The 21,840-nt window shown below is 43.1% G+C and overlaps 1 protein-coding gene across 4 annotated transcripts in view; it reads left to right on the top strand.

Annotated features, from left to right (window-relative positions):
* GMEB1 (glucocorticoid modulatory element binding protein 1) overlaps positions 1–21,426 on the top strand; it is a 36,827-nt gene extending 15,401 nt beyond the window's left edge. For 3 of the 4 annotated variants that reach the window (XM_056557361.1, XM_056557360.1, XM_056557362.1), the window contains exons 5-10: positions 7,117–7,220; positions 7,305–7,459; positions 7,567–7,698; positions 10,513–10,650; positions 11,126–11,248; positions 20,605–21,426. In XM_056557361.1, coding sequence (XP_056413336.1) covers positions 7,117–7,220; positions 7,305–7,459; positions 7,567–7,698; positions 10,513–10,650; positions 11,126–11,248; positions 20,605–21,134 — 1,182 coding nt within the window. In that variant the 3' untranslated portion in view covers positions 21,135–21,426. The remainder of the gene's footprint in view (positions 1–7,116; positions 7,221–7,304; positions 7,460–7,566; positions 7,699–10,512; positions 10,651–11,125; positions 11,249–20,604) is intronic. The other variant, XM_056557363.1, reaches the window with a different exon arrangement.
* Positions 21,427–21,840: the final 414 nt, after the last annotated feature.

Genomic DNA, 21,840 nt, shown 5'->3' with positions numbered 1-21,840 from the left:
AAAAAAAATCAGCCACCTTTTTAACGGATGCATCTTCGGATGCCGAAAGGCTTTCTGCTAGGGTTGCCGCACTATCTAACTCTGCCCGCAGAGCTTTATAGCCCAAAAAAAAAAGTGGGTTGGGGGTTGATGTCTGCTCTAAAAATAAGTTATTCTCCATTCCTTGCAAAGGTAAACTGCTCTTCGGTCTAGTTCTCTCATCCTGGAGAAAGCAAGCGACAAGAAAAAATTATTTTCCTGTCCTTCCTACAGTTAAACCCAATAGACCCTTTTTTCAAAACAAAAGATCTAGTGGTCAAGGTAGGAAGTCGAGAGAATCGTCCAGATGGCGATTTCCCAAGAAATCAAAAGGTTTCTTGTTTAATCAGCCATCCTCATGTACAAAGAAGTCTGGTAAGCAATGACTATCTTGGGGCGAGTTGGGGCCAGACTGAGAAATTTCTTGCAGGCCTGGGAACGGTATCAAACAGTCCCTGGATTATAAATAAAATCAAAGACTGGTTACATCTGAAATTTCTCAGCCTCCCTCCAACTACCCTAAAAATCACTGCAAGTCAGTCAGGCCCTTCAAGGCGTCTTACCATCATAAAACTAAAGCCTCTAAACCAGTATCTGACCTACCAAAAGTTCAAGATGGAGACAGTCAAGTCACCTGTACAGTTTCTTACAAAAGATTGCTCAATGACCTCTTGAGAGCTAAAGGACACATAATCACATGTGCCTATTTATCCAGAGTTTCAAAAATACTTAAAGGGGTATTCTGATCAAAATTTTTTTTCGTATTAACTGGCTCCAGAAAGTTAAAAAATCCTACCAGAACTTAGCAGCTGCTGAAGTTCAGTTGTTATTTTCTGTCTGACAACAGTGCTCTCTGCTGACACCTGTCTGTCTGTCTCAGGAACTATCCAGAGCAGGAGAGGTTTGCTATGGGGAGACAGTCGGACAGGTGTCAGCAGAGAGCACTGTTGTCAGACAGGAAAAAAAAACTCAACTTCAGCAGCTGATAAGTACTGGAAGGATTACATTTTTTTTTTATAGAAGTAATTTACAGATCTGTTCAACTTTCTGGAGCCAGTTGATATGAAACAAATAGTTTTACACTGGAATACCCCGTTAAGCACCATTAGGGATTGCAGTGGCTCAGAGTTTTTACAAAATTTATTTTGGAGATGGCGGCATATATAAGAGAAGTAGGTACCTTTATCCCCTACTTAGACAACTTCTTTCTGTTGAGTTGTTCATAAGATGAATTCTGTTTTTTTTTTTTTTTTTCTCCCATACCTTTTAAAAATTCTAAACAAACAAGGGTGGATAGTAAATTGAGAAAAATCATACCCTATTCCTTTAAAGAAAGAACTATTCTTGGGAGTTCTTCTAGACTCAGAACTTCAAAAGACCTTCCTACCCCAAGAAAAAATTCTAAAAAATACAAAATTGCATAAGAGAGGTTCATCTCAAGTCAGTCACCATCCGTAAGGCAATGTCGCTTTTGGGACTTCTCACTGCCACAATTCAGTCTGTTCTCTGGGTACAATTTCGTTCAAGAATGCTTCAGGCAAATATTTTACAGGTCTGGGATGACAATCAGGAGTCCTTAGATGAAAAAACATGCCTAAAGGGGAAAATTCAGGAGTCTCTACTCTGGTAGCTGGAGGACACCAACTTAACATAAGGACTAAGTTGGTTAGTAGAAGATACAGCTATACAGTGACCCCCTGACTTATGATGGCCTCGACATATGATCATTTCAACATATGATGGCCTCTCAGAGCCCATTGTATGTTGAAGGCAGCATCGACATATGATGCTGCTGTGTGTCAGGGCCATTGTACAAACAGCTATCTGACAGCGCTGACAACTTCAGCAACTGACAGATAGTTGTTTAATGTGCCCTGTGTGCCCAGTTCTGCCTCCTGTTACTCACATGCTGTCCTGCTACCTCACGCAGGCTTCCACTGTGAGCTCCGTGTAAGCCCCCCCCCCCCAGTGCAGCCATAGCCAATAGCCTGCAGCATCTTGCTGCAGGCATCCAATGAGCTGCTGGCTGCCCTTCCTTTCCTATAGAGCTGTAGTCGGCGGGATTGTAATGGAGGACATTCTGTCCCCCCTGAAGGTATTTAAAGAACTGTACAGTACTGTATGCGATGTCACACATCACATACAATACATATACACCCCATACATCAATGTTTACCTATCAGTGTGCCTCCAGCTGTTGCAAAACTATAACTCCCAGCATGCCCAGACAGTCAATGGCTTTACATGCATGCTGGGAGTTGTAGGTGTGCAACAGCTGGAGGCACCCTGGTTTGTTAAACACTCCCCATACACTCCACATACAATGGTCATCCCAGAACCAATTAGCAGTTTCCCATAGAGATATGTATTCAACATACAATGGTTCCAAGGCCCCAGAACCAATTACCATTTTTACATAGACATATGTACTCGACATATGATGGTTTCAACATATGATGGTTCTCCTGGAACCAATTAATATCATATGTTGAGGGACCACTGTACTTACCACGGATGCCAGCCCTTTGGGCTTGGGGAGCACAATTAAGAGAGAAAAACTTCCTGGGTCCTTGGGGTCCCCAATTCAGGGCCCTCTCTTCAAATTGCAGAGAACTCCTTATATCACAACCTCCTCCAAGCATGCACTCTTCTTCATCAAAGAAACGTAAAAATGTATTCAGACAACTTAACAACAGTGTCAGTAATAAACAGGCAAGGGACAACAAGAAGTGAGCCCCTTATGCATATACAGCATGGCCTTTGAAAGGCTAATCCTAAAAAAGTAAGGGTATTTCAGACTTTTTCTTTTTTTATTTGTTTAATTTTCTGTTAACTGAACAACATACAATGAAACAATTCCGGTAGACCCTCCCCACCCGCACCATAATGACAATCTTATTATAGGGCCAGACATATAAAGATTCAAAGGGGTATTCCGTAGTTCAGAAGTCATAGACCTCTATAAGTATGAGGGAGAAGGGTATCCCCACCTAGAACAACAACACATTAAGACCACACTACAGACATCACCATTCACACACACAACAGAACATATCCTAGCAGCTCCCCAGTTATCCACATAACCACCCTAAGTCTGGGAGGACCCACGAACCGGAGGATCAGCAGAAACATCCAACAACAACCACGGTGCTCAGACGTTATAAAATTTTTTCGGGGATTTACAACTTCCAAGGGAACATATTTGTTCACTAAGGCTATCCACCAAGACATTGGGGGGGGGGGGGGAGGGGGAACCCATCTTTCCAGGCCATTACTATAACCTTGCGTGCACAAAACAAGAGGAAACGGCTAAATATGTTCCTATAAGAGCCCGTCTCTAACCCATTAATAACTCCCAACAAACACACTTCTGGCGTCAAAACAAAGGGGAATTCTAAATGATCTGACAAGAATGTCCTCACCGCTTCCCAAAAGGGCACAACACAAGAGCAAGTCCAAACCGCATGCAGAAAAGTGCCTCTCTCCCGCCCACACCTAAAACAGACATCCGACCACGAGACCCCCATGCGATACAGTCTAATAGAAGTATAATACAAACGGAGCACAAACCTGGATTGAATGAGCATATCTCGGGCAATAACAACAGTAGGGTAATGTCTTAACCACTTCCTTCCACATGTCTACAGAAAGACTGTCGCAACTGAAGATACCGGAAGTGGGCATCCTGAGGGACATGAAAACATTCTCTAACATCAGCAAATGAAGGAAAGACACAATCATATCCAAACAAGTGCATGGTGAATTTGGGTCCCTGGGAGCTCCTAAATCTGTCCGTCTCCAACTCCCGTAGGTGTTCCAAATGAGGTTTACCCCACAGGGGTGCTCAAGGAGATACCACCGGCTGAGGGAAGCGCCCAGAAACCACCGACCAGACCGCTGCCACATTCTTAATAGGAGCTGGCAAGGATGAAGAGGGAACATACCTGTACAATGTATTGGTCAGTGTCTCATAGGAACCCATGAGAGCCCCCGCCAAAGCTGTGAAGGCATTGGAAAGGTCTAGGTCAATCCACCAAGGCCGCGTACACCAGCTGTGAGGCTAGAAAATAGTTATGCATATTAAGAGCGGCTACTACCTCCCCCCCCCCCCCCCCCGCGCTGCTGGAGCAGTGCCTGTCCCAATCTCTGAGGTTTATTCTGCCAATAGAAGGATCTCTGAGCGCTGTTAAGTTTAACAAAAAAAAAAAATCCTAGGAGGGATAATAGGTGACAAATGAAAGAGGTACAGGAATTTTGGGAGGAAGATCATTTTAAAGATATTAACCCTACCTGCTAGGGATAGGGGTAATGAATCCCAAGCCTGTAAGTGCGTAAGCGTATTACCTAAAAGAGGTTCCAAATTAAGGGCCATCAACTCAGAATTGCTGGGAGACACCTCCACTCCCAAATACCTGAAGCGAGATACAGCCTGCAATATTTCAGACTGTTCTTACTACCTTATAGTGCAGTAGGAAACCAGTTACTAAAATTTATTTCAGAGATTGGAAGACCTTTCTGTCTGTCTTTATTGAACCATTCTCAGAGTTGTCTATTCCAGGGGACATTGTACCTGGAACCTTGCAGGTGCCTTTTGGGCCAGAGACTAAGGGTTTGGTTTATTGGGGGGCCTCTCTACTTTCGGAGAAGGGCTTGCGATGGACCGCATCCTAGAGCACATTTTTGTGTGAACTCATTTTGCACTTTTTCCCCCTGCACTTTGTGACTTGAGAGCACGTCTTTGTCTCTGATTTTCTTGATCACCCTCGGCTCTTAAATAAAAAAAAAACATTTAACTTGAGGTGCTCTACATACAGGGCCTCTTTTACACATAGGTGGGCTCAGTGTGCAAATGGGCCCACATTTCTAATTTATTTAAAGATAATTTTTTATCAGTAACACGCTATCACTTGTGGTGTTTTTCAGTGTGTTTTAAACCCAGTAAAACATTCAGAAAACTACATGTAAAAATGTGTGCCTCTTTTGCAATTACGTATATGTTTTTGATCAATGATAATAATTAATATGTATACTCCTCCTTAGAGGGACAGTTTGGTAAAGTGCCTTTTATTAACTCCTTTTCACCAATAGCCCCCCCCCCCCCCCCTCCAAATAGGTAGGGAGTTAGGTTGATTCCCTCTCATTAGAAAGGCACTCTCATTAGGTTAGTAGGTAGACCCCCAAATAAGTACAAAGGCATTCTGCCCCTCTTCCTCCATTAGTAATGCTGTTTGGGCAAGAAAAAAAGGTGTGCTCACCTCATTGAGCTTTTGAATTCAAAAGAGTGTGATGACAACGTCATTGCCGTCCGCACTGTGATGCCGTCATGAGTAGCGGGGAAGAGATGTAATGGACCTTCCTTGACATAGGAGGCGGGGATAGCCAACCCCAGGTGTGTGTACATCCGCTATCTCTGCCCTCACTGCAGTGAATCGACCCCCAAATCGTGATTTTTTTTTTTGATTTTTTTTTTTAAGGCAGGTCCTAGTATAATGACTAGAATAGGACCTTCCTTGACATGATCGCGGGCTGCCAGGAATCCTCAGGCAGACTTTGTTGTGCAAGCCTGGTTTTTTGGAACACTTCGTAACTGACTAGCTCTTGAAAGGTGATGTGTCATGTAACACCATGCTGGCTATAAAAAGTGTTTTTGTATTGTTCAATTGTCAGTGGGGGTTTGCTTGGATACAGATTAGGGATCGACCGATTATCGGTATGGCCGATATTATCGGCCGATAATCACGATTTTGGTCATTATCGGTATCGGCAATTACCTTGCCGATTAATGCCCCACTGCACCGCGACCGCCCCTCCCCCGACCTGCCGCACCGCGACCGTCCCCCCGACCCACCGCGTCGCACTCCCCACCGTAGTGCTGGGCAGTATACCGGTATGAACCGGATACCGTTTTTTTTTTCTCCCACGGTATGGATTTTTGCCCATACCGCTATAATGGTCGGGCCCCTCCCCCACCCTCCGAGTCAATAAAAAAAAAATTAAACTTACCCGTAATGGGGGTGGTCCGGGCCATCCATCCTTCCTGTAGTTTCCGGCGGCATTCCGGGTGGAGGGTGAACCGGTCCGGGCTGTCCTTCTTCTCCGGGGGTGCTCTTCTCCACTCCGGGCAGGCTCCGGCCTAGTACGCTGCATAGACGCCGCTACGCCGTGACGTCAGGTGCGTCACTGCACACAGGCGTCGCTGCGCATCAGCATCTATGCTGCGTTACTAGGCCGGGGCCTGCCCGGAGTGGAGAAGAGGACCCCCGGAGAAGGTCAGCCCGGACCGATTCACCCTCCACCCGGAATGCCGCCGGACACTACAGGAAGGATGGATGGCCCGGACCACCCTGACAGGTAGGGGGAGAGAAGCGGGTGGTGGTGGCGGCGGCCTATGGCACCGCAAAAGCCACTGCAGTGCATTGATTTAAAGCGCCCGCTTTATATCAATGATCTGCAGCGGTGTCGCGGGGGGATAAATAGCCGATAACTTATACCGGAATATCGGTATAAGTTATTGGCTATCGGCCCTAACCTCCACCGATTATCGGTATCTGCCCTAAAAAACAGATACCAGTCGATCCCTAATACAGATCACACCATAGCATAGACAATGGGTTCCTTTATTCAGCATACAATGACAATCTTATCCCCTATTCAAAGGATAGGGGATAAGATGTCTGATCGTGGGGGGGCCGCCGCTGGAACTGCCTGCGATCTCTGTGCAGCACCCAGCATTCTGTGCCTGGCTGCTGCTTTAATCTCGGAAACCTCCGAATTTTCGGGACTGGAGACGTGACGTCACTCCACGCCCCCCTCTATTCATGTCCCAATGGCAGGCGATCAGACTTCTTATCCCCTATCGTTTAGCTATAAGTTGGGATAAGTTGTCTATGAGCAGAATACCCCTTAAAAACATGGACGATTGCCTTGACAAAAGGGCAGCCGTTAAAATAAGCAGTTAACTTTACCACGTGTCTCCCTTAAAGATATCATCATTTTATTTTACATATGGAGTTTTGTCTTAAGAAATGTGGACTATCTCTCTCTTATCTTATTTTCTTTCCATGTTTGCACATCTCGCATTGTCTTTTCTTTCTTTAGTTTAATGACCAGATGATAAGCCCTAAACACTTTGTTAATTTGGCTGGAAAATCAACCTTAAAGGATTGGAAGAGAGCCATTCGCCTTGAAGGAGTCATGTTACGGTAAATAGTTTTTCAAAACTTTGCTGTGACACTTTATCTAATAAGGTTTAGGACTGTGGTAAGAATGTTTCCATTCCATTGCAGAAAAATGATGGATTCTGGCCAGATTGATTTTTATCAACATGAAAAACTCTGCACAAACACATGCCGAAGCACAAAGTTTGACCTTCTGATCAGTAGTGCCCGTGCCCCTGTCCCAGGACAGAGCAATGTTGTGCAGGCTCCACCAACAGGGGAAGGTATGTATTTAAATACTCATAGCCTCTTGTTGCCCCTGGCGGTGGATTGGACTGTCGCAATGTTGTGCACACGTGTCCATTTGTAATGTCTGCTGTTTAAATCTAAGGGCCTCTTTCTTTAGTGACTGTGTCAGAGGAGACTGTAGAAGAGGGTGCTATCGAATGGGGCCCAGGACTTACTGCTACAGTGCAGCTGCATAGAGATGACTGTGTCAAAAAGGATGCAGAAGAGATTTCCGGTAAGAAAATCTTGTCCAATAATTCCAATACACTTTCATTCCAACAAAGCAGTATTAGACTTTCTGACATTTCCTAACATTTATAGATCATTTTTATGGAAGAATTGCCAGCAAGCACTGATTACGCTCTTCTCAATCTTTTAAACATGTCTATTTTACAGATGAGTGCAAGAACTATGTACAAAAACGTTGACCTTTAGCATTGACAATCCAAATTTACCCTAACCAAGGTATAACTAACTTCATCAAAAATGCAGATAGACCTATAAAGATGCTGGGGGAGGAATCTTACCTTAGGCCTTGGACATGTGGATTGCATGACCAAAATAAACATTTTTCTATGCCCTGGCTGCTGTTGCTGCAACTGTCAAAGAGGTGAGGTCTTCATTAGTGCATGGACTTTCTTCCTAGAAGACCACTAGAGCTGACAATCCTAGCTACGAGGAGATGCTGCAAAAGCTTTCAATGCTGGGAGCTCCATGCACCGAACAGCCCAACTCTTTGACATTATCAGCGGAGCATAGAACTGCTTTTCCCTGTCAAAAAAGCTGCATGTCCAAGACATAAGGTATGATTTTACTCCCCTCCTCGACATCATCTTTATGGGCCTGTCAGCTGGTAGCTCAAAACTGGTGACAGGTCCCCTTTAACTAAACAGTACAGGAAAGTTTCCATCCAAACCAAACATCTGCAGTTAGATTTTGGAAGTAGTTTCAAGGTTGGAAATGGTACAAGCACGTGTCTTGTTTATGATCTATCTCTCAGCCAATTATTGAGTCATTTTCTGAGGTTAGTCTGTCTGCCCTAACTTGTGTGTGAGACTGCATGTTGCCAGAGGAAAAGTGGATCTGCCCTAGTGTGCCCTAGTGGATCATGGTACAGTCTTTAGTGTGCCTTTGAGGATGGAGGGGAGTAGCAGGTATATATTTTTTATAATGTCGTTTTAACAGACACCTTTCAGCAAAGTTTACCCTATATAACTGTTGCCAACAGGTTATGTAGGGTAAAAGGCGTTTTCTCAAAATGTCCGTATGTCCTGCGTTGCGTGAAATCCTGCACAGGCCCTGAAGCATCATTGTCCCTGAGCAGCTTCCAGGCAACGCAAGACTCTGGGAGCAGAGATTTCAATTATGCACAAGTAGATGTGAATACAGCCCGGAGTGGCTGTGTCTATCTGAGAATGCCCATGGGACTACTTAGGGCCAATTACCATACACCGCAAGGAAATTTTCAGAGTAATTTTCTGCACTATAATGGACGCTGTACAAGACACCCGGACATGACGAGAAAACTAATTTTACCATATACAACATGTAGTAGTTGTATAGGGTAAAATCTGCTGACAGGTTCCCTTTAAAATCTTGCTATAGCAGTGATTATGTAGTTTAAAGGATAGTTGTCAGAAATAGACCTCCACATTGGGGCATAGTCTCCATATAGCACCTACATGCTTTCTATTGTTAGCGTTCTTAACAGATTCCCTGATTTGTCCACTCTTTTGAGAGATTCTATGTTAACATGCTTAACCCCTTAACGATAATGGACATAAATGTACGTCATGGTGGCGTGGTACTTAACGCACCATGACGTACATTTACCTAATGGTGCTCGCATCATGCTCGGCAGGTCCCTGCTGCTATCAGCAGCCAGGGACCCGCCGGTAATGGCGGACATCCGCGATCGTGCGGATGTCCGCCATTAACCCCTCAGATGCCGTGATCAATACAGATCACTGCATCTGCAGCAGTGCAGTACTTTAAATGGATGATCGGATCGCCCTCAGCGCTGCCGCGGCGATCTGATCATCCAGCATAGCAGCCGGAGGTCCTCTCACCTGGCTCCGGCTGTCTCCCGGGGTCTTCTGCTCTGGTCTGAGATCGAGCAGACCAGAGCAGAAGATCACCGAAAATACTGATCAGTGCTATGTCCAATGCATAGCACTGAACAGTATGGGAACTATAAAGTGTTAAAAAAATAAAATAATGTAAAATAAAAAAAGTGAAAAATTGTCAGTTTTTCCCATTTTACCCCCAAAAAAGCATAAAAAAATGAATACACATATTTGGTATTTCCACATGCACAAAAGTCTGAACTATTAAAATATATTGTTAATTAACCCGTACGTTGAACGGCATAAACGTAAAATGATTTTTTAAAAAGTCAAAAATTGCTGCTTTTTGTCACATTTTATTCGAAAAAAAATTATGAAAAAATTTATAAAAAGTAAAACCTAGGCAAAAGTGGTACTGATAAACAGATATACAGATCATGGCGCAAAAAATGAGCCCTTATACCGCCCCATATACGGAAACATTTGAAAGTTATAGGTGGTCAAAATAGGGCAATTTCAAACATACTAATTTTGTTAAAATGGTTTGAGATTTTTTTTTAAGTGGTACAATTATAGAAAAGCATATAACATGGCAATCATTTTAATCGTATTGACCCACAGAATAAAGAAAGCATGTCATTTTCACCGTAAAGTGTATAGTGTGAAAACAAAACCTTCCAAAATTTGCTAAATTGCGGTTTTCTTTTCAATTTTCCCACATAAATAATATTTTAGTATTAAGATTTTAAGTAGAAGTAACTTACAAATCTGTATACCTTTCTGGAGCCAGTTGATTTAAAAAAAAATAATTTCCACCAAAGTACCCCTTTTATATGATTCTGAAGCTATTTATTTTTACTTGTAAAAATGGTTAGACTGGGTTGAGAAAAAAATGCTATAAAAGTAACATGCACCTAAATCAATGCTTTTACTGTTCTTGTTGACATGTTATGAATACAAGTTTCTAAATCTTCTTCTTGTAGAGGAGACTTTGCTGTTCTGGAAAGGGATCTCTGACGTGGGACTAATGGATGAAGTTATAAGCAAAGTCCAGAATGAAATTGAGGAGATTTTAAGTGGTGTCCAACAGAGAATAGACCATCAACCATTTCAAATTACAGGTGAGCCAGCTATATCTGGGGGAAACATTAACATTTCATTGACTAGTAGAGCCGCTACATAAGTAGTAGTGTGAATGTGCATTACTTACTAGAAATAGTTCTAAATGAGCTTCCATTTTACAAGTGTAGAGAAAAAGATAACGGAGATTGTGGTCATTCAAAGTTAGAAGCTGGCACGTACAAAATTAAACCTCTCCAAAAGACCACCTTTTTGATTGCCTTGTATTTTTATTAGAATGCCCGTCCTTTAGAAGACCCTTTTTTACTTCAAGTTTATTGGTTGTGTCAGAGAGTTCATGGTAATAAGATAAACAGAGATTATACAAGACATAAGGACAAGTTACAAGGCACTGGAAACTAGGGGGAAGAAAAATAGAGTAGCAAAAAAAAGCCAAGTATAATTTTAATGGTAACTAAAATCAGAACTCTTGACTGAATTCAGTGTTTAATAATTAGTCTATGATCTCTCTGCTAGATGCCACTGAACTCAGTAACTTTGCTCAAACATTTGGACTCCTGGATGTTGTGAAAAAAGTTTTAGATCGGAAAAGGAATCGGACAGATCATAGTGAAGAACAATACCACTATACACTTGCTGGTAAGAATTCTATTTGAACATTTTTACTTTAGCTACACAAAAAATATTTATCTCTGCATTCTGTTTAGTTCACCTTTTTAGAGTCACTGTCATTTGCAAAAACTTTTGGCATTTTAACCAGACATGTCAAAAGTTTTAGATAAAGTTTAAATCGCAAATGTATGTTTAGGAATACAATATACAAAAAGAAGGTTGCAGCAGCACTCTTGGTCAAATAATTGAGGCTCTTAGTGGAAGTCCTCAGACAAAATGCCATTCACTTGGACCTTGGTGGGTGGAGAAGTGTACAGCTAGAATATCCAGTTCGGGAACAGAGGGTGGATGCCAAGGAAGCAGAGAGTCTCTTCCTTTAAAAGACAATTTTTCAGCATCAGAAGACAAGAGCATTGATGGGAGTCTTGAGGTTTTGGCTTTATAGATCAGGTTAATTGCTCTAGTATTATTTTGCACCTTTTGTCCCATCCTAACGCCTTTACGTTTGATTTATGACTCTGTCGTCATCCAAGATAAGCAGACAGACGCAGCAGCAGTTCCCAGTGTATCATTTTTTTATTTTATTTTTTTTAAATCTTTAAGCTTCCACAGTAACAGAATTTTAATTGAATTCCACACCTTTGTTCACAAAGAAAAGACTTAAGAGGGTAATCTGGTTTACAATCACACAAAGATACAGTCATGGCCGTAAAGGTTGGCCCCCCTGAAATTTTTCTAGAAAATGAAGTATTTCTTACAGAAAAGGATTGCAGTAACACATGTTTTACTATACAATTTTATTCCCTTTGTGTGTATTGGAACTAAACCAAAAAAACGGAGGGGAAAAAAAGCAACTTGAACATAATGTCACACCAAACTCCAAAAATGGTCTGGACAAAATTATTGTCACCCTTTCAAAATTGTGGAAAAATACGATTGTTTCAAGAATATGATGCTCCTTTAAACTCACCTGGGGCAAGTAACAGGTGTGGGCAATATAAAAATCACACCTGAAAGCAGATAAAAAGGAGAGAAGTTCACTTAGTCTTTGCATTGTTTGTCTGTGTGTGCCACACTAAGCATGGACAACAGAAAGAGGAGAAGAGAACTGTCTGAGGACTTGAGAACCAAAATTGTGGAAAAATATCAACAATCTCAAGGTTACAAGTCCATCTCCACAGATCTAGATTTGCCTTTGTCCACAGTGCCCAACATTATCAAGAAGTTTGCAACCCATGGCACTGTAGCTAATCTCCCTGGGCATGAACGGAAAAGAAAAATTGATGAAAGGTGTCAACGCAGGATAGTCCGGATGGTGGATAAGCAGCCCCAAACAAGTTCCAAAGATATTCAAGCTGTCCTGCAGGCTCAGGGAGCATCAGTGTCAGTGCGAACTATCAATCAACATTTAAAGTAAATGAAACGCTATGGCAGGAGACCCAGGAGGACCCCACTGCTGACACAGACATAAAAAGCAAGAATACATTTTGCCAAAATCAACTTGAGTAAGCCAAAATCCTTCTGGGAAAACGTCTTGTGGACAGATGAGACCAAGATAGAGATTTTTGGTGAAGCACATCATTCTACTGTTTACCGAAAACTGAATGAGGCCTACAAAGAAAAGAACACAGTACCTACAGTGAAATATAGGGGAGGTTCAATTATGTTTTGGGGTTGTTTTGCTGCCTCTGGCACTGGGTGCCTTGAATGTGTATAAGGCATCATGAAATCTGAGGATTACCAATGGATTTCGGGTCACACTGTACAGCCCAGTGTCAGAAAGCTGGGTTTGCGCCCGAGATCTTGGGTCTTCCTGCAGGACAATGACCCCAAACATACGTCAAAAAGCACCCAGGAATGGATGGCAACAAAGCGCTGAAGAGTTCTGAAGTGGCCAGCAATGAGTCCAGATCTAAATCCCATTGAACACCTGTGGAGAGATCTTAAAATTGCTGTTGCGAAAAGGCACCCTTCCAATAAGAGAGACCTGGAGCAGTTTGCAAAGGAAGAGTGGTCCAACATTCCGGCTGAGAGGTGTAAGAAGCTTATTGATGGCTATAGGAAGTGACTGATTTCAGTTATTTTTTCCAAAGGGTGTGCAACCAAATATTAAGTTAAGGGTGCCAATAATTTTGTCCAGGCCATTTTTGGAGTTAGGTTTGACATTATGTCCAATTTGCATTTTTTTTTTTTTTTTTTTGTTTAGTACCAAAACATGTGTTACTTCAATCCTTTTCTGTGAAATACTTAATTTTTTGGAAAAATTTTAGGGGTGCCAACATTTATGGCAATGACTGTATATAACTTACTAACCAATTAAGGACCAAGACCATTTTCACCTTAAGGACCAAGCCAATTTTCGTTTTTGCACTTTCATTTTTTCCTCCTCTCCTTCTAAAAATCATACCGCTTTAAATTCTGCACCTTCAGACCAATATAAGGGTTTGCTTTATGCTCTACCAATTGTACTTTGTAAGTACATCAATCATTTAATAACCAGATCTACCGCAAAACTAAAAAAATATATATTTGTGGGGTGAAATTGAAAAAAGAAAAAAACATTTTGTAAATCTTGGGGGCTTCCGTTTCTACACAGTGCAATTTTTGGTAAAAGTGACACCTTTATATTTATTCTGTAGGTCCATAGGGTTACAAGGATACCCAATCTATGTAGGTTTTATTTTATTTTATTATTTTAAAAAATTCTAACTACATGGACCAAAATTTGTATGTTTAAAATTGTGATCATCTGACCCCTATAACTTTTTTCTTTTTCCACATACGTGGCTATATGAGGGCTCATTTTTTGTTTTGATGGAACTTTTTGATCGCTTTTAATTATTTTTATGGTATATGAAGTGACCAGAAATGCACAATTGGTATTTTTTTACGTGTACGCCATCGACAGTGCGGTTTAGCTACCCTTATTTTAACTCCTTGGGGACTTAACCCATTTTGATCCTAAGGACCTGACCACTGTCACTTTAAGCATTACCGTATATACTCGAGTATAAGCCGAGTTTTTCAGCACGATTTTTCGTGCTGAAAACACCCCCTTCGGCTTATACTCGAGTGAACTCTCCACCCGCAGTGGTCTTCAACCTGCGGACCTCCAGAGGTTTCAAAACTACAACTCCCAGCAAGTTGTAGTTTTGAAACCTCCGGAGGTCCGCAGGTTGAAGACCACTGCGGCCTTCGACATCATCCAGCCCCCTCTCACCCCCCTTTAGTTCTGTACAGTACTCACCTCCGCTCGGCGCTGGTCCGGTTCTGCAGGGCTGTCCGGTGAGGAGGTGGTCCAGTGGGATAGTGGTTCCGGGCTGCTATCTTCACCGGGGAGGCCTCTTCTAAGCGCTTCGGGCCCGGCCTTAGAATAGTCACGTTGCCTTGACAACGACGCAGAGGTGCGTTCATTGCCAACGTACTTCTGCGTCGTTGTCAAGGCAACGCCTCTATTCCGGGCCCGCAGCGCGGAGAAGAGACGCCCCCAGTGAAGATAGCAGCCCGGAACCACTATCCCACCGGACCACCTCCTCACCGGACAGCCCTTCAGGACCGGACCAGCGCCGAGCGGAGGTGAGTACTCAGAACTAAAGGGGGTGAGAGGGGGCTGGATGATGTTGAAGGCCGCAGTGGTCTTCAACCTGCGGACCTCCGGAGGTTTCAAAACTACAACTCCCAGCAAGCCCGGACAGCCGATGGCTGCCCGGGCTTTCTGGGAGTTGTAGTTTTGAAACCTCTTGAGGTCCGCAGGTTGAAGACCACTGAGGGCGGATGATGAGAAGAGGATGATGAAGGGGGGGTGTGGGATGATGACAAGGGGATGATGAAGGGGGGGGGTGGGATGATGAAGGGGGGGGTGGGATGATGACAAGGGGATGATGAAGGGGGGATGTGTGGGATGATGACAAGGGGATGATGAAGGGGGGATGTGTGGGATGATGACAAAGGGATGATGACAGGTGATGATGATGAGGGTCTGGATGATGACAGGCGGTGATGATGATGAAGATGTCAATGACGGGTCTGGATGATGACGGGGGGGATGATGTATTTCCCACCCTAGGCTTTTACTCGAGTCAATAACTTTTCCTGGGATTTTGGGTTGAAATTAGGGGTCTCGGCTTATACTCGGTTCGGCTTATACTCGAGTATATACGGTAATAACTCTGGGATGTTTGTACTTATGAATTTGATTCCGAGATGTTTTTTCGTGACCTATTCTACTTTGTTAGTGGTAAATTTCTGTCGATACTTGCATCATTTCTTTGAAAATTTTGCATTTTTATAACTTTGAAGCTCTCTGCTTATAAGGAAAATGGACATGCCAAATAAATTATATATTGATTCACATATACAATATGTCTACTTTATGTTTGCATCATAAAAGTGATGAGTTTTTACTTTTGGAAGACACCAGAGGGCTTCAAAGTATAGCAGCAATTTTCCAATTTTTTAAGTAAAGTTCAAAATCTGAATTTTTCAAGTGAATTTGAGGGTCTTTATGTTAGAAATACCCCATTATGAAAACTGCACCCCTCAATGTATTCAAAATGACATTCAGAAAGTTTGTTAACCCTTTAGGTGTTTCACAGGAATAGCAGCAAAGTGGAGGTGAAAATTCAAAATCTTCATTTCTTTTTTACACTAACATGTTCTTGTAGACCCATATTTTTATTTTTACAAGGGGTAAAAGGAGAAAAAGACCCCAAAATTTGTAACCCAATTTCTCTCAAGTAAGGAAATGCCTCATATGTGTATGTAAAGTGCTCTGTGGGTGCACTAGAGGGCTCAGAAGGGAAGGAGCTAAATGGAATTTTAGAGAGCGATTTTTGCTGAAATGGTTTTTGCAGGGCACTTCACAATTATGAAGCCCCTATGGTGCCAGAACAGCGGAAAAAAAACACATGGCACACTATTTGGGAAACTACTCCCCTCAAGGAACATAAAAATGGGTACAGTGAGCCTTAACACCCCACAGGTGTTTGATGAATTTTCAATAAAGTTGGATGTGAAAGTGAAAAATGTTATAAAATTTCACTAAAATGCTTGTTACCCCAAATTTTTCATTTTCACAAGGGGTAATAGGTGAAAATGTCCCCCAAAATTTGAAACCCCATTTCTCTCGAGTAAGGAAATACCTCCTATGTGGATGTAAAGTGTTCTGCGAGTGCACTAGAGGGCTCAAAAAGGAAGGAGTGACATTGGGCTTTTGAAAAGCGAATTTTGCTGAAATGGTTTTTGCGGGACATGTCTCATTTAGGAAGCCTCTATGGTGCCAGAACAGCGGAAAACACCCCACATAGCACACTATTTGGGAAAATACACCCCTCAAGGAACGTATCAAGGGTTGCAGTGAGCATTTACATGGCGTTTGACAGATCTTTGTAACGGTGGGCTGTGCAAATGAAAAATTACATATTTCATTTTCACGGACCACTGTTCCAAAAATATGTCAGTCACCTGTGGGGTGCAAATGCTCACTGCACCCCTTATTACATTACATGAGGGGTGTAGTTTCCAAAATGGGGTCACGTGGGTATTATTTTTTTTGCGTTTATGTCAGAACCACTGTAACCAGCAGCCACCCCTGTGCAAATCACCAATTTAGGCCTCAAATGTACATGGTGCGCTCTCACTCCTGAGCCTTGTTGTGCGCCTCGCAAAGCATTTTACGCCCACATATGGGGTATTTCCGTACAAACTTCTTATGAAAATGAAAAGTATGGGGCAACACCAGCATGTTAATGTAAAAAATAAAAAGAATTTACACTAACATGCTGGTGTAGACCCCAACTTTTATCTTTTCATAAGGGGAAAAAGGAGTAAAAGAAGCCACCAAAATTTGTAGCATAATTTCTCCCAAGTACAAGCCCTAAACTGTTGCCTTGAAATACGACAGAGCTCTGAAGTGAGAGAGCGCCATGCGCATTTGAGGCCTAAATTAGGGATTTTCATAGGGATGTACCCGGATGCAAGCGTTACACTTGCCTTCTCCACCAAAAATACTGTACGTTAGTTTTCCCCAAGCAGGGTTCCTCCAGCTGTTGTAAAACTCCCAACATGCCTGGACAGTCAATGGCTGTCCGGCAATACTGGGAGATGTTATTTTGCAACAACTGGAGGCTCCGTTTTGGGGGGAAAATTGACGTACAAGAAGTTTTTTAAATTTTTATTGGGGTGGGGGGCGCGACAGTGTAAGGGTGTAGTGTATATATAGTGTTTTACTCTTTTATTTAGGTGTAGTGTAGTGTTTTTAGGGTACATTCACACGGGCAGAGGTTTACAGCGAGTTTCCCGCTGCAGCGGAAAATTTGCTGCATCTGAAACACTTGCTTTAAACCCCCGCACATTTGAATGTACCCCGTACATTCACGTGAGGGGGGTAAAACTACAACTCCCAGCATGCACTGACAGACCGTGCATGTTGGGAGTTGTGGTTATGCAACAGCTAGAGGGACACTGGTTGGGATTGGGAAACACTGAGTTAGGTAACAGACTACCGCAGTGTTTCCACACCACTGTCTGTTTCCTAACTCTGTGTTTCCCAACCCATGTGCCGCTAGCTGTTGCAAAACTACAACTCCCAGCATGCATGGTCTGTCAGTGCATGCCGGTAGTTATAGTTTTGCAACAGCAAGAGGCACACAGGTTGGGAAACACTGAGTTAGGAAACAGACAATGTTTCCCAACCAGTGTGCCACCAGTTGTTGCAATACTACAACTCCCAGCATGCCCAGACAGCCGAAGGGCATGTTGGGGGTTGTAGTTATGCATCGACTGGAGAAGAACAGTTTGGAGACAACTGTGTAGTGGTCTCCAAACTGTAGTCCTCCAGATGTTGCAAAACTTCAACTCCGAGCATGCCTAGACTGCCCAGGCATGCTGGGAGTTGTAGTTAGGCGACATCTGCAGGGCCAGATGTTGCCGAACTACAACTCCCAGCATTCTTGGACAGTCTCAGCATGCTTTGAATTGACATCTGGAGTGCTACAGTTTGGACATCAGGTCCAGATGTTACAGAACTACAACTCCCAGCATGCCTGGACTGTCTGGGCATGATGAGATTGTAGTTTTGCAACATCTGGAAGGACAGTGGTCTCCAAACTGTGGCCCTCCAAATGTTGCAAAACTACAACTCCCAGCATGCACAGACAGCCTTTGTTTTAGTTTTGAAACTCCGAGATACAGCAGACAAGATCACTTTACGGCAACCTTCACAGCTGCATCTGACACCACTGCCGCTGCCTCCACTTGCCTGCCGCCTCCTGTCCGCTGCCAGTCCTGGTCCCCGCGCCGTGATCGGAGGTAACTGCCTCCGCATCCACGGCCCCCGCACCATCGCCGCCATCTTTCCCCCTGCTCTGCCCCTAAGTCCTGATCGGCCAATCGCGGAGGATAGGAGGTGGCACTCCTACCACGTCGCTCCTATCCTTCAGGATGGTTGGAGCTGTCTCTGACAGCTCCGATCACCCCTATTTTCCGGGCTATCGTGTCAACAGAAACCCGATCAGCCCGAAATCGCCAAAAATCACCAATATGATGCCTGTTGAATGATTTCGCAAGGCATCCCGGTCCGATCCTTGTCCGGCTAGCGGCTGGGATCGAAATTCCCAGAGGCGTATAGGTACGCCCTTGGTCCTTAAGTACCAGGGCGCAAGGGTGTACCCATACGCCAGTCGTCCCTAACAGGTTAGTAGTTCGGACATTTACGCACGCGGCGGTACCACATATGATTATTTTTATTTTTTATTACATTATTTTATTTTAAAAATGTGAAAATGGGGGGTGATTTCAACTTTTAAAAGGGAAGGGGTTAATTAACTTTTTATTGGAGCAGCAGATCGCCGAACAAACGATGGAGAGGCAGGTGAGGACCCTCTCATCATCCATTGAGCTGATTGGGACATCGCGATTAGCTGCCGGGACAGTTTCACTTTCATTTTAGCTGCCACGATCAAAGTTGTTAGGGTTAATGCCCGGCATCGGCCTGATCGGCGGTGCTCAGCATTAGCCATGGGTCCTGGCTGCCCATAGCAACTGGGACCCATGGGTTTGAACCCGCTCTTCGCTGGGGAGAACGGTTTAAACCCCATTAATGGGACCAGGACGTACATGTACATCCTCGGTCCTTAAGCACTGGGACATCAGGGTGTACCTTTATCCCTGCGTCCTTGACAGGCTAATATAGTGTTATCACAGATTGTACTGGCTTTAGTGTTTTTTTTTTTTTTTTTTTTTTTTTTTTTTTGTGCGTGATTTGTCCCTGACAGGAAGTTGTGTAGTTATTTCATTTTCAATGTGATATGGTCTCCAGCTCCCACACTTCTAAGAGGTTACATCTTCTGCCATCTCAGTAGGCGTGGCTGGATCTTGTCTCTGAGCTCTAGCCTCTCCCCGAGTGATGTCATTACAGCCAACATCGCAATTTCCCTGTCATATACATCTTTATTGTGACATTGAAGGATGAATCAGATGTGTTTTACAGCATGCTGCCTTGTGCTGAACAATGCCACAGGCAGAGGAGCAGACAGGCAATAAATAAAGTAACTTTTACAGACTTGCTGTCTGAAGAGAGAGTCTGCTGTGTAGAGCAATGTTGTACGCCAGCTCTGGGCAGGAAACTGGCAGAAGTGCTGGGGAAGGAATGTGAGCAGTATGAGAGGACTGTAATGAACACCTGAGGGAAAGCAATGCATTCTGGGAATTGTTGTGCCACATAACTGCTCATACAGGGAGCACAGAGAAATTTAAGAGGCTGCTAAGAGGCTTATCCTTCGGTCATCATTAAAAAGGCTTCTGTTATCTCTATGGCCAGTTCGCGCAACTAAGAATTGTGCTTGCAGCAGCCTCCCATTGATTTTAGTTGGAGGACCACTGCACAGTTCACACATCTGACGTTCCATGACAGAACTTTTGAATAAGAATTTGATCCCTGGGGAAGATTCCGACAGTAGTTGCACTCATGCCTCCACTCAAGATACAGAAGTGCACAGTACACCTTTAGTGGTAAGAATCACTCAACCTGCTATTTCCTGAAGCTTTCTCATAAAGCTCTCCCTGCATTCTAGCTTCTCTCCTCGAAGGTCAGTGGTCCAGGTTGTTCAATGTACTAGACTAGCACAGTGCAGAACATAGATTAGATCAGTTATATAAGCACTACTGGAGTAGTACTGGAAGAACTTATGTTTTTACATTTAATGTATATGCAAAGCATGTATTTAAATTGTGATATTAACAGTTTTTTATAGTTGGTTTTTCACAATTTAAAAAAGATCCCCACAAGGAAATCCAGACCTGGAATAAGCTTAGGGAGTTCATTATGTGAAGTAAAGTGTAAGTGCATGAAAATTACTTTTTAAAAAAAATGCCTTTATTTTCAGATCTTGAAAGGCAGCTTGAAGAGCAGAAAAAGCAGGAAGGAGGTCATTCACCAGTTCTTCAGAATGTGGTCCTGATGCCTGTTAACACTCCAAAGCTCTCCAAGAGGCCGCGACTGCAACGTCCAGCATCTGCTGGTACTTTGAGTACCCAGTCATCCCAGCAACAGTATACAGTGCTCTCTCCCCTCACATTAGCGCCAGTTGGACAGCAGTTTTCTTTAGGTGGTTTACGGTACACCACTGTATTGGGCAAAACTGAGGAAGGTGATGCCCTTACTGTATTGGCAACAGAAATGCAGGATTCAGGATCATTAAGCGGAGTTATGAGCCCAGTCGAGCTTGTGGCAATGGATTCAGGACTTGGGCAGGATGGTGTTGGTGAAGAGGGCCAGACAATTATTCAGATAGACCCAGCACCAGACCCTGAAAGTGGATCTAAGGTAATGGAACTTGGTGATGGAAAGGTTCTCGGGGTTAGACACCATGATGGCATGCATAATGTGGAAATTGTGGTGTTAGAAGACGAGTAACAACTGTAATACACAGAATGATCCTAGTTTCTAGAGGTGAATGGAAACAGTTAATTTATTAGACAACCTTCTTTATTTTTGTTGACTGTTATAAACCCTATTAGTTAATAGATAAGATGGAGCCTTTGTCTGTTGAAGGATGGACCTTTCACAAAGTCCTATAAATATATTTGTGGCCTGCTCTTTTCCTGTAAATATTGTGTAAAAATATAACATGTTGAAAGTTACGTTTTTTATTAAAACATCAAATGTATTACTATATTATGTAATAAAGTCATTTTACGTTGAATAATAGCAATACCACAAAGTTAGTAGTATCTAAAATGGATAAAAGGGTCATTTGTTTCTATGAGCTGAAACAGAAATGCATGAGTAGCAAGAAAAATAAATGTCTGCACTGCATTGCAGAGGGTAAAACGTGCATTTCTTCAAAAGAATGAGCATGCTGCTATCCCATTGACCCGTATAAGGCTATGTTCACACAGCACATTTTGTGTGAAAACTTTGCAGTAAATTCTGCAGAATTGAATTGTCCATTCACTTTTATGGAATATCTGCAGCAGAAATCCTGCTGTGTGAATGGGACAGCTGAATCCCAAGTGCATTGGCTATAAATTCATGCAGAAATTCTGGCATGTGAACATAGCCTTAGCTAGGGTCACATGTGCTTTATTTGTTGCTGCGTATTTCTCTACCCACTGACATC

Source organism: Hyla sarda, chromosome 2, assembly GCF_029499605.1.
Source record: "Hyla sarda isolate aHylSar1 chromosome 2, aHylSar1.hap1, whole genome shotgun sequence".
Classification (NCBI taxonomy): Eukaryota; Metazoa; Chordata; class Amphibia; order Anura; family Hylidae; genus Hyla; species Hyla sarda.
The sequence above is the reverse complement of the archived record's forward strand: the minus strand, read 5'-3'. Positions and strand labels throughout refer to the sequence as shown.